Raw genomic sequence first — 13,872 nt, 5'->3', positions numbered from 1 at the left:
AGAGGTCCAGAGAAGGTAGGAGTGTGAGGGGCCTTGTAGTATCCAATTTCCACACAGCTGGTATGTGGACCAGGCCAGGCAAAGAAGATTCAGGCTGAAGTGAGAGCTGCAAAAGGAGAAGCAGCAGTTGAGGCAGCAGCTGGGATTATTGCTCAGGGGATTACTCTACTCACTACTCCTCTTTTCTAAATATATCTTATCTCCCTCTGTGCCTTTGCCCAGGACAAGTCCTCTGTTGGAATCTCTCTCTCCTAGTGCTTATTTCTTGTTTCCATATTTTTACTGATAGGGTCATATCTAAGGAAGAATAAATGAGAGAAATGTTGATTGCTTTTCCAGGAAAGGATCTGGATAGGTAAGAGAAAGGACTGGAAGGCAGACAGATAATACTAAATTGGTTGTGGATGGAACAGTTAATCTGATCAGAGGATCCAGCATGGAGTCTTTTGAAGTAGCAGTGAGGCAGGAATTTGTAGTTTCAGAAGACTGATGGTCTGAACAGCCCTGCGGGAGAGTGCCAGGGAATGTATGAGACAAATAAAGGGTTGCTGAGCAGCTGTGAGGGCCAACTTGAAACTGGACAGCATGCATCTATATTTGCCTGCCTGTTCTCCCTGTAGCAGTGACCTGGGACTTTGGGAGCAGAAAGAGAAAGAGTGGACAGTAGATGAGGGGCTCCCAGAGGCAGTCACACTGAAGTGGCTGCTGCCAGGGAGTGTGAAGTCAAGTCCACCTGGGAGAATGTCTGGATTTGGAGGAAGTAGGGGTGCAGTGGCTCCAGGCCATCAGAGTGTGTGTGTAGGGGGGGTGGTCAGAGTGGCTTAGAAAAGTCTCACATTGGTGTATGATATCACTGAGTAAGAGGCTCCCTGGTCCCCAGTTAGACTGGTCAAAGGGACAGACTAGGAGGCTGGGGGGATGCTCTTCTTCTAAGAGCCCTGTCAGGGTCTTAGACTTTGCATGTTCTCAGATGGCACTAAGACAGCTCTTAGCAGAGACTGAGGTTTTAATTAGTAGGCATGTGGCCTCAAGCAACTCAAGAAATCCATTTCTTCCTTGTATCTCTTTTTGTTTGTGTGCTTATAACTGAATGCATGACCTTGGGCACACTTTAGCACTAAGCTATATTCTCAGCCTAACATTTCTTTTCTTCTTTCTCCCTGTCTTTTTTGAAAGAGTCTTATGTAGCTCAGATAGGTAATCTTGTGTTCCTCATCTTCCTGCACCCATTCCTGCATGTTGGCATCACAGATGTATGCCACCATGCCAGTTTTATGTGGTGCTTGGGATTGAACCTAGGACCTCACATGCTAGGCAAGTATTTTACCAATTGAACCACATCTCCCACCCATTTCCTTGGTTTCTTCATCTCCAAGAAGCTGGAAAATGTTGTGATGATAAACACATGTAATTCTAGGGCTCAAGCTGAGGTAGGAGGGTAACAAGTTCAAGGCCAGGCTACACTGCATGGTGAGTTGTTAGCCAGCAATTAAAAATTAAACAATAAAAAATAGGTGACTAATAATTAAAAATAATGTACATCAGAACAGTTCTAAACATTAGATTAAATAATGTGAGTAGAAGTGTGTAGCATTGTGGACAAGCAAATGACAGCCCCCCTAATCTTGGAGCTGATGCAAATCTTCAGTGAAAAGGTCATCACCTCACAGAACAGCAAAACCTGACTGTCAAGAAATCGAACCTTTCTTTTTTCCTTAGCTTTTCCCCACCTTTGGTGTTTTGAGACAAGTCTCACTATGTAGCTTTGGTTGGACCGGAACTTGCTATGTAGACCAGGCTGGCCTCAAACTCAGAGAGGTTCACCTGCCTCTGCCTCCCTAGTACTGGTAATTAAGAAGATGCACTATCACGGCTGGCTCCCTTGAGTTTTAAAAATAGGACCTCATCTCATATAGTCCAGGCTAGTCTCAAACTCACGCTGTCAATGAGAATGATCTTGAATTTCTAATCCTCCTGCCTCTACTCCGTGCATTCTGGGATTACATTATTATGCCACTATGCCTACAGAAAATCTTACTTTGTTACTGAAACATAAAATTAGACTTTGGAGTTACATCCCCCCTCCTTCTCAGAAGAAAAAATTCCTCCAACTTCTTAACAGGCTGAAATAAAGAGTATGATAAAGGGCTGGGATGGTGGTGCATATCTGTAATCCCAGCATTGAAAGGAAGGCCAGCTTAGATAGCATAGTAAGACCATATCTCAGTAAAAATCAGAAAAAAATCTTAGTGAATAGAAAGGATAGATTAGTAAGAGTAATACTAAATATTTACATGACGATTATTAAATCTGGACTACAAAGGAAGATGTGGGCCAGAGATAAAAAGGTGAGCGAATGTTCTACATGAGATGTTGGAAGTCATAGGCAAACTGCATGTCTGGAAGAGGAGTCACATAAGAGACAAGTTAGGATTGAAGAGCCAGGTAGACAAAGAGAAGCTGAGCAGGAGTGGCTGGAGTGAGAGGAAAACAATGCAGAACGGGCCTGGGAAGCCTGTGTATGAATGGTGTTGCAAGGAAGAAACAATCTTGTGTCACATTGTACTTCACAGGTCAAGGAAGATGAGGATTACATGCATATCCATTGGATTTGGTGGTCAATTATGACCTTATTATAAACTGAGGTTTGGAGGCCAGATTAGAATGTACAGAATGGGAGCAAACAAGCAGCCAGGCATAGTGACAAACATCTGTAATCCTAGCACTTGGGAGGTGGAGGCAGGAGGATCAGAAGTTCAAGGTCTACTTTGCCTCAGCTACATATATAGTAAGTTTGAAACCAACCTGAGCTACATGAGACCCTGCCTCAAAAACAAAACAAAACAAACAAACAAACAAACAAACAAAAACCAAAGAAAGACACGAAAGAAGGTGGGGGGTAGCACAGGGCTCAGGATGTAGCTCCTTGGTAGTCACACTTAGCCCTAGCATGATCCCCAGCACCACAAAAGAAAAGGGAAATGGAAAGAGAATACAGTTAATTCCAGAAGAAAGAGAAGGGAGTTAAGTAGTAGCTAGAGAGGGGTATGAAGTCAAGAGAAACTTTTGAAGACTGGAGAGACTTGCCATGTTTAGACATCCCAACAAGAGGGGAAGGCTGACTAAACAGATAGTACCATAAGGCTTCCAGAAAGGTGAAAGGGGATCAGATCAGATACAAAGTATAATGGTGAGAACGAAGTGTAAGGCCTAGGCATGTAGCTTGGCAGTAAAGTACTTTCCTAGCATATGCAAAGCCCAGGGTTCAGTCTACACACTGGCCCAAACTAAAAACCCTAACAAACACTTTATTCATAAAAAGAAGTGTAAAAGGAGGTGGGGGGGGGATTTGTGTTACTGTGAGCAAATGTAGACCTCAGAGAAGGAGATGAGGAGTTGAAATGAGCATGAGGCCTGGCATGTTAGTTTGTATGTATCAGAAATTTTACCTATGCATGCCATTATAGTCAGGAGATGCAAAGCACAAGATAGCCCTAGTTGGAGCAAGTAGGAGACAGGGTCATAGCCCTCAAGGGTATAATTGTTGGAGAGTCCTTATTTATCTTTGCGTCTGGTCAGCCAGGAAGTGAGCCTCTTTTCTCTACCACATCCTCTCTGTCTTGATGCTCTCCTTTCCACACACGGAGAGGCAACAGAATAACTTTTAGAACTAGGAGCTAAAAACATTTTCTTTTTAAAAAAATAAAAAATAAGGCTGGGGACATGGTTAGGTTGGTAAAGTGTCTGCTGCACAAGTATGAGGACCTGAGTTTTGATCCTTAGTACCCACATAAAAGCCATTCCAAGCAGGGCATGGTGGCACACGCCTTTAACCCCAGCACTCAGGTGCTGTGGGATGTTCTGTGTGGCAAATGTGTTGCTCTGATTGGTCAATTAAATAAATCACTGATTGGCCAGTGGCCAGGCAGGAAGTATAGGCGGGACAAGGAGGAGAATAAAGCTGGGAAGTAGAAGGCTAAGTGAGAGACACTGCCAGCCACCACGATGACAAACAGCATGTGAAGATGCCGGTAAGCCATGAGCCATGTGGCAAGGTATAGATTAATGGAAATGGATTAATTTAAGCTGTAAGAACAGTTAGCAAGAAGCCTGCCACGGCCATACAGTTTGTAAGCAATATAAGTCTCTGTGTTTACTTGGTCGGGTCTGAGCAGCTGTGGGACTGGCAGGTGAGAGAGATTTGTCCTGACTGTGGGCCAGGCAGGAAAACTTTAGCTACACTCAGGAGGCTGAAGCAGGAGGATCTCTGTGAGTTCGAGGCCAGCTTGATCTACTTTGCAAGTTCCAGAACATCCAGACCTTGTCTCAAAAGAATAAATAAAACAAAAAGCTATCCCAGCACTGGAAGGGCAGAGAGAAGGGGATCCCTGCAGCTCATTGGCCAGTCAGACTAGCCAAATCAATAATGAACTATAGGTTTCAGTCAGAAAATGGCTTTAAAAAATTAAGGTGAAGAATAACTGAGGGAGATTCTTGATGTTGACCTCTGGCCTCCACACACATGCTCATACATCCACACACATGCTCACACAGAATAACTAGCTGTGTGACTATTTTTACTATGCAGATGACACAATTGGAGATTTCTTATACTTTAGGCTTCGGCTTTATAAAATGAACTAGTACCATACTTCGTTAACATTGAACATTTGGCATTTTATATATAAACTTTATATATAAGAATTACCTGGATTTTTTTTTAATCCTTACCTCCTTTCTCTTCAGGATTTCAGGACAGTTGCTGTTATCCTGATTTTGATAAGATAGAAAAATGTTACACAGTTAAGATTAATGCACATTATGCATCTTTCTCTAGTCATTCTACCTCAAACTTTGTTTGAAAGTCTCCCTATGAAAACAACACTAAGCCGGGCGGTGGTGGCGCACGCCTTTAATCCCAGCACTCGGGAGGCAGAATCAGGCGGATCTCTGTGAGTTCGAGGCCAGCCTGGTCTCCAAAGCGAGTTCCAGGAAAGGCACAAAGCTACACAGAGAAATCCTGTCTCAAAAAAACAAAAAAAAAACAAAAAGAGTAAATTGCGGGTCGGAAGGGTAAGATGGCACAGAGAGTAAAGGCTCTAGCTCTCAAGCCTGACAGTGGAGTTCAGTGCCTGGAATCTCCATGGTAGGAGAAGAGAACTGATTGCTACAGTTGTCCTCTGACCTCCACACCAGTACACACACTACCCCACCCTATGCAGTTCTACACAAAATAAATTAAAATGTAATCAAATGTTTTAGTTTGTTTTTTTTTTTTTTTGAGACAGGGTCTCATTATGTAGCTTTGCTTATTAGCTTAGAACTTACTATGGAGACCAGGCTGGCCTCCAACTCAGAGATTCACCTGCCTCTGCTTCCCAAGTCTAGGATTAGAGGCATGTGGCACCATGCACATCTAAAAAAAAGAATGTAATAAAATTTTTTTAAAGAGTAAACTGCTTCTAAGTTTAGGAAGTATTCTTGGCCGAATATGGTGGCACAAACCTTTTTAATCCCAGCATTCAGGAGGCAGTGGACATCTGAGTTAGGTTAGCCTGGTCTACATTTAATTTCAGTTTCAGTTCAAGTAGCTACATAGTGAAACCCTGTCCCAGAAAAAGAAAGCAAAAAGAAGGGAAGGAGGGAGGATGGCAGGAAGGAAGACAGGACTCTTGAGGCTTTAGTTCAAAGGAGAAACTTTATTTGCCCCATGAATCCAGAATGGGAGCAGTGAGAATTGATACGTATTCTATAAACACAGGAAATCTCTACCTTTGATCAAACTCCTCTGTGGGTATAACTCACATCCTTGGAGACATATCCCTTGCCATCTCCTAATTTTCCCTCAGCCTCCAAATCCTCATGTGCACTACAGTCCACACTTCTTCCCTCAATTCATTTGACTTCTGGATCCCAATCACATCCTAGCTACCCTCAATCTGATCCAAAAAGATACCAACTGAAGAGCGTGATGCAGGTGTGGTGGCAGGAGGACCTCCACAAGTTCCAGGCTAGTCAGGGCTACATAATGATACCACAGAGAGAGGAGAGAGGAAGAGAGGGAGGAGAGAGAGGATGGGGGTGGACTTAAGAGAAAGAAAGAATTTGAGATTGCCTGAGGTTTGAAGAGCTTCCTTGCTGGGTGTTTCTTGGAAATATATTATTATTGTGTGTGTATGTGTGTTACACTGTGTGTGTGAGTGCAGGCACCCATGTGGTACAGTACACACGCGGAGATCAGAGGACGACTTTCCTGGTCTGGCTCTCTATCATTATCATGGGTTCTAGGGATAGAACAGCAGCAGCCTTGTGGAGCAACTGTCTTTACCCCTTGGGCCATCTTTCTAGTCCTATTTCCTGGAACTCGATTTTCTCAGATTATTGACCGTTCTGCTGACGGAGACTAAAAATAAATCACAAGTCGACACTTTCAGCTGGGGAGGGTGGTCCAGGCCTGTCACCCCAATATTCCAGAACCTAGGTAGGAGGATTGTTCCAAGTTTGAGGTCAACCTGAGCTATATCTAATGAGTTCTAAGTTATCCTGGGCAACTGAGTGAGAGCCTCAATCACAAAACCAAAAAATAAGAACAATAAAATAAAAATAAATAGAAAGGTCTATACAGGCATTCCTTGTCCTTTAATGTCAGCAGGAGGGCAGGAGGTCCATCCAGGAACCTCCATGCCTGCACCAACCTTGGAAGATGTTCAAATCCTTTATATAAAAAGGCATTGTAGCCAAGTGGTGGTGGTGCACACCTTTAATCCCAGCACTTGGGAGGCAGAGGCAGGTGAATCTCTGTGAGTTCAAGGCCAGTCTGGTCTACAGAGTAAGCTCCAGGACAGCTTAGACTACACAGAGAAACCTTGTCTCAGAAAAAAAAAAGGCACAGTATTTGCATATAACCCAAACATATTATCCTGTAACTATCCACTTCTAGATTATAGTACCAAGTAAATGTTTTGTAAATGATTTCTATACTATTATTTAAGAAAAATCTATAACCATTCAGTACAAATTTTTCTTTATATCTTCAACTCACAATTGTTGAATCCATGAATGCAGAATCTGCAGATGCAGTGAGCTAACCATAATGTCTTTTATTTATTTCTGAGGGGTTTTTTTGTAACTTTTTCCATCACTCAATTGTGTAGGGTTTTTTTTTTTTTTTTTTTTTTTGGTTTTTCGAGACAGGGTTTCTCTGTGTAGCTTTGTGCCTTTCCTGGGAGGGTTTTTTTTTTTTAATTTTAAAAAATGTATGTGTGCGTTTGTGTGTGGGTATGTGCATGTGAGTGCAAGTGCCCAGAGGCCACAGGAGTTGTAGCCCTTGGAGTGGCTGTGAGACACCTGATGGGGACACTAGGAATCAATCTCAGCTCCTCTGGAAAAGCAGTACACACTGTTAGCCTTTGTGACATCTCTCAAGTCTCCATATTGCCTTTTTAAGTTCCCTTTAAGCAGGAGTTGTGGCTCAGTGGTAGAATTCCTGCATAGCATGGCAGGCCCTGGTTTAGAGTATCCCCAGTACTATAAAGAAAAATACCCCACACTTTTTGGGTCTGAGCATGAGGACTTGCAACTGTAATTGCAGCAGTGAGGAGACTGAGGCAAGAAGATGGTAAGTTTGAGGCTAGCCTGGGTCACATAGCAAGACTATAAAAATAACGACCTATAATGTTAGGATTCTTTTCAATCTAGCCACACCCCACTAACTTTTTTTGTCTTCTTCGTACACACACTCTGATGTGTAGTAGGGGTAAACCACAGCAAAAGCACTAAGGTCACCAAGAATCTCATTGTGTCATCCAGACTGCTCTGGACTTGCTATGGAACCTAGGCTGATCTTGTACTTGCAATCCTGCTTCAGCCTCCTGATTACTAGAATTGTAGGAACAACCTACTACACCTAGCTAGAATGTCTGTTTTGAGATCAGTCTAGTCCAGGATGGCCTGGAATTCACTATGTAGTCCAGGCTGGCCTCAAAAACATGGCAATCCTCCTGCTTCAGCTTCTGCAGTGCTGGGATTCAAAGTGGATGAGACATTAGACCCAGCTTAGAGTGTCATTTCTTTTTTTTTCTTTTTGTTCCTTTTATTCAGAGGGAGGGCTGTAAGACAAGGTTTCATGTAGCCCAGGTTGGCCTCCAATTCAGTATGTAGGTGAGGATGACCTAGAACACCTGATCATCTGTCTTCACCCGCTAAGTGGAAGGATTACAGGCATGCACCACCATGCCCAGCTCAGGTCTTTCTCTTGAGAGAAATGAGCAAGCCCGTTTCTCAGCTATCTGTAAAGCCCCTCATATGTAACTGGACACACAGAAGTCCTCATAAGTTCCTGGTGGCTGTGAGGAACAGAATGCATATGCATGTGCTTGTTTTCACACGTGTGCCAAACACACAGCCAAGTGGGGTGGGGTGGGGCTGCATGCACTCTTCCATGATGAGGTGAGAGATGACACTTCGGTGAAACTGTAGAATATCAGGTTTATTTAGGGGAGCAGCAGCACAGTCTGGACAGTTTTGTCTGTTCTCGCCTCCTCCAGCCTCCTGCTGCTCAATGACAGCATATAGTCAACCATATCCTGGTCTCTGAGATTCGAAGGAGGTCACTGAGGGCCTACCCTGAAACTCAACTGTCTGCCGTTCCTATTCCCCCATAGCTTCTTCCTCCTCTTCCTCCTCCTCCTCCTCTGTCCAGCTCAGGTCATCATCTGAATCCTCAGATTCTTCCTCATCCATCTCTAACAAAACCCCTGCCCTAGCCTTCTCAGCTAGTGAAGCGGGGTGCTCCAGCTGGGCCCAGGATCCTGGGTCAGCCTTGACCAGGGAGATTTCAACCCGGGATGGCATCAAGGAGACAGAGCTCTGCTCCACGTTTATGACCTAAGGAGGAGGGAAAGACAGAAAGAATGAAGAAATCACAGACTTGGGATTAGAGTGGTGATGAATAAGAACAGCAAAAGAAAGGGGAGACAGAAATGCAATGGGGAAGGCAGACAGAAGGGAGGGAGAGCAGAGGAAGGAGGGAATCAAAGCAGTTCAAGAGAACTCCTGCTTTCCCATGGCAACTCTTCAGCACACCCTCTACCGACTCAGCCTGGCCCTCCTCTTACCTGTGTCCCTCCCTTGCCTCTGCCTACTTCTCTTCACTTACCCCCCAGAGCTTCATTTGTGCTTGGAACACACGATTACCATCAAAGACAATGTGGACATGAAGCTGAGAGGAAAGAGTTAGAAAGGTAGTATCAATTTCAAAAGGTCGGAAAAAGTCATTACTCCAGAACCAAGTCAGAGGCAAGATCCACAGGCCAACCAGCCAACCCTGATCTAAGAACTTTCCATTCTTCTCAGGGGACTCTGGAACCTAAAGAGTGATGGCATGAACTGGGGGGGTGGGGGTGGGACAGGCCTTTAATCCCAGCACTCGGATGGCAGAGGCAGGCAGATCTCTGTGAGTTCGAGGCCAGCCTGGTCTACAGAGTGAATTCCAGGACAGGCACCAAAACTACACAGAGAAACCCTGTCTTGGGAAAAAAAAAAAAAGAGTGACAGCATGCAGCCTTTCTCCCTGTACAACTGCACTACCAGCAGAGTTCACTCAGCCCACCCTGCCTCAGATCACTCCTCACCTCAGTTTGACTGGCTTTCACCCAGTTGAATGCAGGAAGCGGAATCTGGCCATACACAGTCAGCACTACCAAGGAATCGGTTTGGTGCCAATCATGGCGACAAGATGCTGGCAGCTAAAGAGATGTGAGAGGAGGATGGCAACAATCAACTCTTAATCCAGGAGGAGTCTCATGGGGATAAGGACACAAGAAACCTCCAAAATACTATTTCATACAGCCAAGACTCGGCTATGGAGAGAGAAAGAACACAATCTTGATTGGGATTAAAGGAAGAAGTGAGGGAGCTCGGCCAGGAGGTGCTAGGAGAGCTTATCTCTGTAATTGGGGCCTAACCAAGTGTTTAGGGAAGGGAGGGGCTTACCTGCTTGGCCCAGTCGTGTCTACCAACTCTGCATCCTGGCTGTGCCAGGAATGCCCCAAAATCCAGAGTCTGGATACCACAGCAGCTCCAAGACTTCATCCTGAGGGAGGAAGGTAATTTATTTGAATCCCACCCCCAAGCCCTTACTCTCATTCATGTTGGAAGAAGCCTGCCCAGTACCTTCTCTTACCCCTCATGAAACCGAGGTGCCCCTGGGTGGTAGGTACACGGAGCAGCATCACTCTCGGGGCCTTGGTAAACCTAAGAAGGCCAAAGGAGAATCAGGTCATTCAAATTCATGCCTATACCTAGATATCCCTCAGGTATCTCTCAGCCACATGCTTGAGACCCCCAAATCTCTCACTCACAGCATCACATCCTGGGTTCTGGCAGCTGGAACCAGTCCAGATCAGACTACTGTCAAGTCCTGGGCAAAGGAAACAGTCAGGAACCTTTCTCTTTCCCCCACCCTACTGCCACTTACATGAAATTCCAGTCGTTGAGACCTGTCCTATTAAAGGGCCGCCTACCTGCTCCAGGTTCCTGCTCTAGCTCCTTCTGCTCCAGCGCCACTCCCAGGGCTTGAGATATAATAAGTGGCAGCAGTTTTGGAGGCATCTCTGACCTAGAGGTTATAAACAGGCATTTAGATCTGATCCATTCATCAGAATTACCCACTCTAGCACCCCTACCCACAGTCAGACAATCAAATAAGTCTGGCGAAAGTGAGTCAGGGTCAGAGAAGTCAGGTAACAACCCTATTGGCAATTTTTATCTCTGTGGACATTCAAATTCCAGAGCCCTGGAGAAGGCCTAGGGCTTCCTTTGCGGTTGGTTGCTTCCAATCTTCCCACATTTCTCTGAATTGTATCACTTCCTCTTCCTCTATTTGATTGTGGACCTAATGTTTTCTTGCTTGTATTATTCTCTCCAGCCTCCTCCTACCTTGCTAATACTACTTCCTGCGATGTTAAGGTAGCTTTTTGGTTTTGAGACAGGGTTTCTCCATGTAGCCCTGGCTGTCCTGGAACTGAGAGATCCGCCTGCCTCTGCCTCTTGAGTAAAAGCATACACCACCACACCTGGCTAGAGGTAGCTTTTTAAGGGGCTGTAGAGAGTATGCAGTCTAGGGGGACTTTATTGCTCTTGCAGAAGACCTGAGTTCAGTTCCCAGCACCCAAACCATGTGGCTCACAACCACCTGTAACCACACACACACACACACACACACACACAAAATGTAATTCCTGGCCAGTCAAGGTTACCCTGTTTCAAAAAGAAATTCAAACAAAATATTGAGCTTTTGCTTTGAATTTGTGTTTATTATTACTGGCATGTGTGGAGGTCAGAGGACAACTTTGTGGAGTCACTTCTCTACATCTTTATGTAGGTTTCAGGGATCAAACTCAGTCAGTATTACGTAGAAATCACCATTTCCTGTTGGGCCATACTACTGGCTCTTTTTGTTGTGTTTTGAGACAGGGTATCACTTGGTAACCATGACTGACTGGAACTCACTGTATAGAATGGACTAGCCTCAGACCTGCGGCCTCTGCCTCCTAAGTGTTGAAGTCTATAGGCACAGACCAACATGTCCAGCAGTTCAAGATTTATTTTTTTGTTTTATTTTCTGTAGCCCAGGTCAGTCCAATATCCACAGCAATCTTACTGACTCAGCATTCTAAGTATTGGGATTACAGGAATGAGCCAACAAAACACGTAGCTGTAAGATTAAGTTCTTCTAAAATCAGAGATCAATAGAGGTGTGGGGGGGAGGGAGAGGCATGAGCAAGGTGCAATGATACATGTATGAAAATTTGATAATGAAACCCATTATTTTCTATACTAACTAAAAAGTGATTATTAAAAACTGAAAATGCACAACAAAAATATCACTTCATTCTCAAGTAGGTGTGGTAGTGTAATGTCAGCCTTCAGGAAGGCAAGAGGATCAAGTTCAAGACTGGGCCACATAGAGCGCCTATCTCAACAAAATCAAACCACAGGTTATCTAGTCACTGCTCTGCTACATACCATGTATTTCAGGAGCTATCTAGTCCCTATAATAAAGGAATCTATTCCATCATCCTTTCACTGTCTTATAGCAAAGGGCATTTCTTGACACAAATTTCCTCTATGACAAAGATACATCATGCAAACCAACACATGACCCTCCTTACATCTCTAACCCCTAGTTTCCAAACCCCTGCGTGCCATTAATTCCTAGGAAGCTGTATGGCTATAGAAAAAAGCCCTGGGTCTCTTTACTTAGGCCTTTCTCGGAGCAAGGTCTCTGCTGACTTTGGAATTGTATTCAGAGGTTTTTGCTCCTGAAGTGAACTTGTGGCAGGGCCCTCAGGCTGTGGAGGGCCCTCAGGAAGCTTCTCAGCACAGTGTTGTCCCACAGTACAGCCCTAGTACAGATAAGGAGATAAGGGTTAGAAGGAGAACTCTTCCATAGGGAGCAGAATCTGAGGAAGTAGAGTTTACCTTGATGTTTAAGAACTCAGAGAAATCTACAGTTCGCTTTCGGCAGCAGGACCAACCCTGATAACAAGAGACCCTGATTAGCTTAGATCCTGGGTATATTTCCTTGGGGGAAATGCTCTTGCTAGGCCAACATCACCTATTCCTCACCTTAAGTGCATCATGGAAGATGGGGACCCCAGGGTGATAGTGACAGGAATCTGTAGATACCAGTGGAAAGATCAAGGCAGGAAAGATAACTGTCAAATACTACTCCTCCTATTTTCTTCAGGTTCATGTTAATGGCTTTTCATACAATGTGGAAAGTAAAACCATCAGACTGAAGATCTGCCAGACTAATTAAATTATGCCCATTTTGTTCTCCTTGTTCCCAACGGCCAGTCCCACGGCTCAACAACTATCACCCACTCAAGAGCCCGAGGTCAGTACTTACTCACCAGGGAGATTGGTATTGGGGTCAAAGTGTTGCCCACAGCCTTTGTTATGGCAGAGCAGAGACATGGAGGCGTTGATCGAGCTTACTCAAAGGGTATTTCAAGGAGTCTGGCTTCAGAGTGAGGAACACCTCTTAGTCTGGAGGCTTTTAGCTGCCTAGAAGAGCCAGCTGTTTCTATCTTTAGTGCAGGAGGCGTCCACCTCCAAACATGGGCAAGGGAACTTCAATTGGTCTTCTCAGCCAATAGGAAAGTGCTCCAGAGTATTTTAGCTCTGAGGCTCAGGAAAAAGGGATCAGGAAGAAGAGCCCTTGGAACTTGGGTGAGGTCAGTAACTACAGCAGTTTTAGATGTTGCCAATTCCAAGCCTCTGACATACCAGCAGCTGCTCAGAAACAAAATGCTAATTAAGATCCCCCCTCCCTCTGTGGTATGGATATAACTCCACCATTTTCTGCATTTGGAATAGCTTGCCTGCCACTGCCATTACCTGTAGTGCCAACAGCATTGATCCTAGCCACTCTACCTTGCATCTCACCTTCTCCTGCCCATCTAATGTTTACTATTTCAAAAGGTAACAAAGATCACCATTATGCAGTCTACTGTATGCATCTCCCAAGACAGAATTTCTTCCCCTCCCTTCCCCTTCAAAAAACAGCACAGAAAATTAAAAGGCTTCAAATGTATTTTAATAAGATGATGCTGCATTACTGCTCCATTTCTCAGAAAAATTTCAAATTGAAGGTATCAGGAACAAATCAAACATAGTACACCAATAAAAAATGCACAGCGTAACTACCTAAGATAGGCAAAGCTAAGAGCTACTGTCAGACCTTCAACACACAGCAACCCTGTTCCCAAGATTGTACTAGGCCTATCAAGAAAAGCTGTGAACAGCAATATCATAGACACAAAAGGTCATTCATTCTTGAGCACATCTTACCCAAGAAAAAGATGG

The 13,872-nt window shown here is 44.5% G+C and overlaps 1 protein-coding gene across 1 annotated transcript; it reads right to left on the bottom strand.

The window, feature by feature from the left end:
- Positions 1-7,231: 7,231 nt before the first annotated feature.
- On the bottom strand, positions 7,232-13,758 carry Itgb1bp2 (integrin subunit beta 1 binding protein 2). Its single transcript, XM_052733888.1, has 11 exons — positions 12,918-13,758; positions 12,631-12,680; positions 12,484-12,540; positions 12,262-12,407; positions 10,524-10,618; positions 10,362-10,420; positions 10,184-10,254; positions 9,994-10,093; positions 9,633-9,746; positions 9,158-9,220; positions 7,232-8,886 (listed from the first exon to the last, which is right to left on the bottom strand). Exons 1-11 carry the CDS (start codon positions 12,979-12,981, stop codon positions 8,650-8,652), a joined length of 1,056 nt encoding a protein of 351 aa, XP_052589848.1. The 5' UTR covers positions 12,982-13,758; the 3' UTR covers positions 7,232-8,649.
- Positions 13,759-13,872: the final 114 nt, after the last annotated feature.

This window comes from Peromyscus californicus, unplaced genomic scaffold, assembly GCF_007827085.1.
Source record: "Peromyscus californicus insignis strain IS unplaced genomic scaffold, ASM782708v3 Scaffold_10__1_contigs__length_136768540, whole genome shotgun sequence".
Lineage (NCBI taxonomy): Eukaryota > Metazoa > Chordata > Mammalia > Rodentia > Cricetidae > Peromyscus > Peromyscus californicus.
The sequence above is the reverse complement of the archived record's forward strand: the minus strand, read 5'-3'. Positions and strand labels throughout refer to the sequence as shown.

Excerpts from the sequence above, each read along its gene's own strand:
- Itgb1bp2 (XM_052733888.1), bottom strand. The coding sequence starts at position 12,981 with ATGTCTCTGCTCTGCCATAACAAAGGCTGTGGGCAACACTTTGACCCC. Across the intron at positions 12,681-12,917 it reads CCCCAATACCAATCTCCCTG|ATTCCTGTCACTATCACCCT; the intron begins GTGAGTAAGTAC and ends TGGTATCTACAG. Across the intron at positions 9,747-9,993 it reads GACACGACTGGGCCAAGCAG|CTGCCAGCATCTTGTCGCCA; the intron begins GTAAGCCCCTCC and ends ACATCTCTTTAG.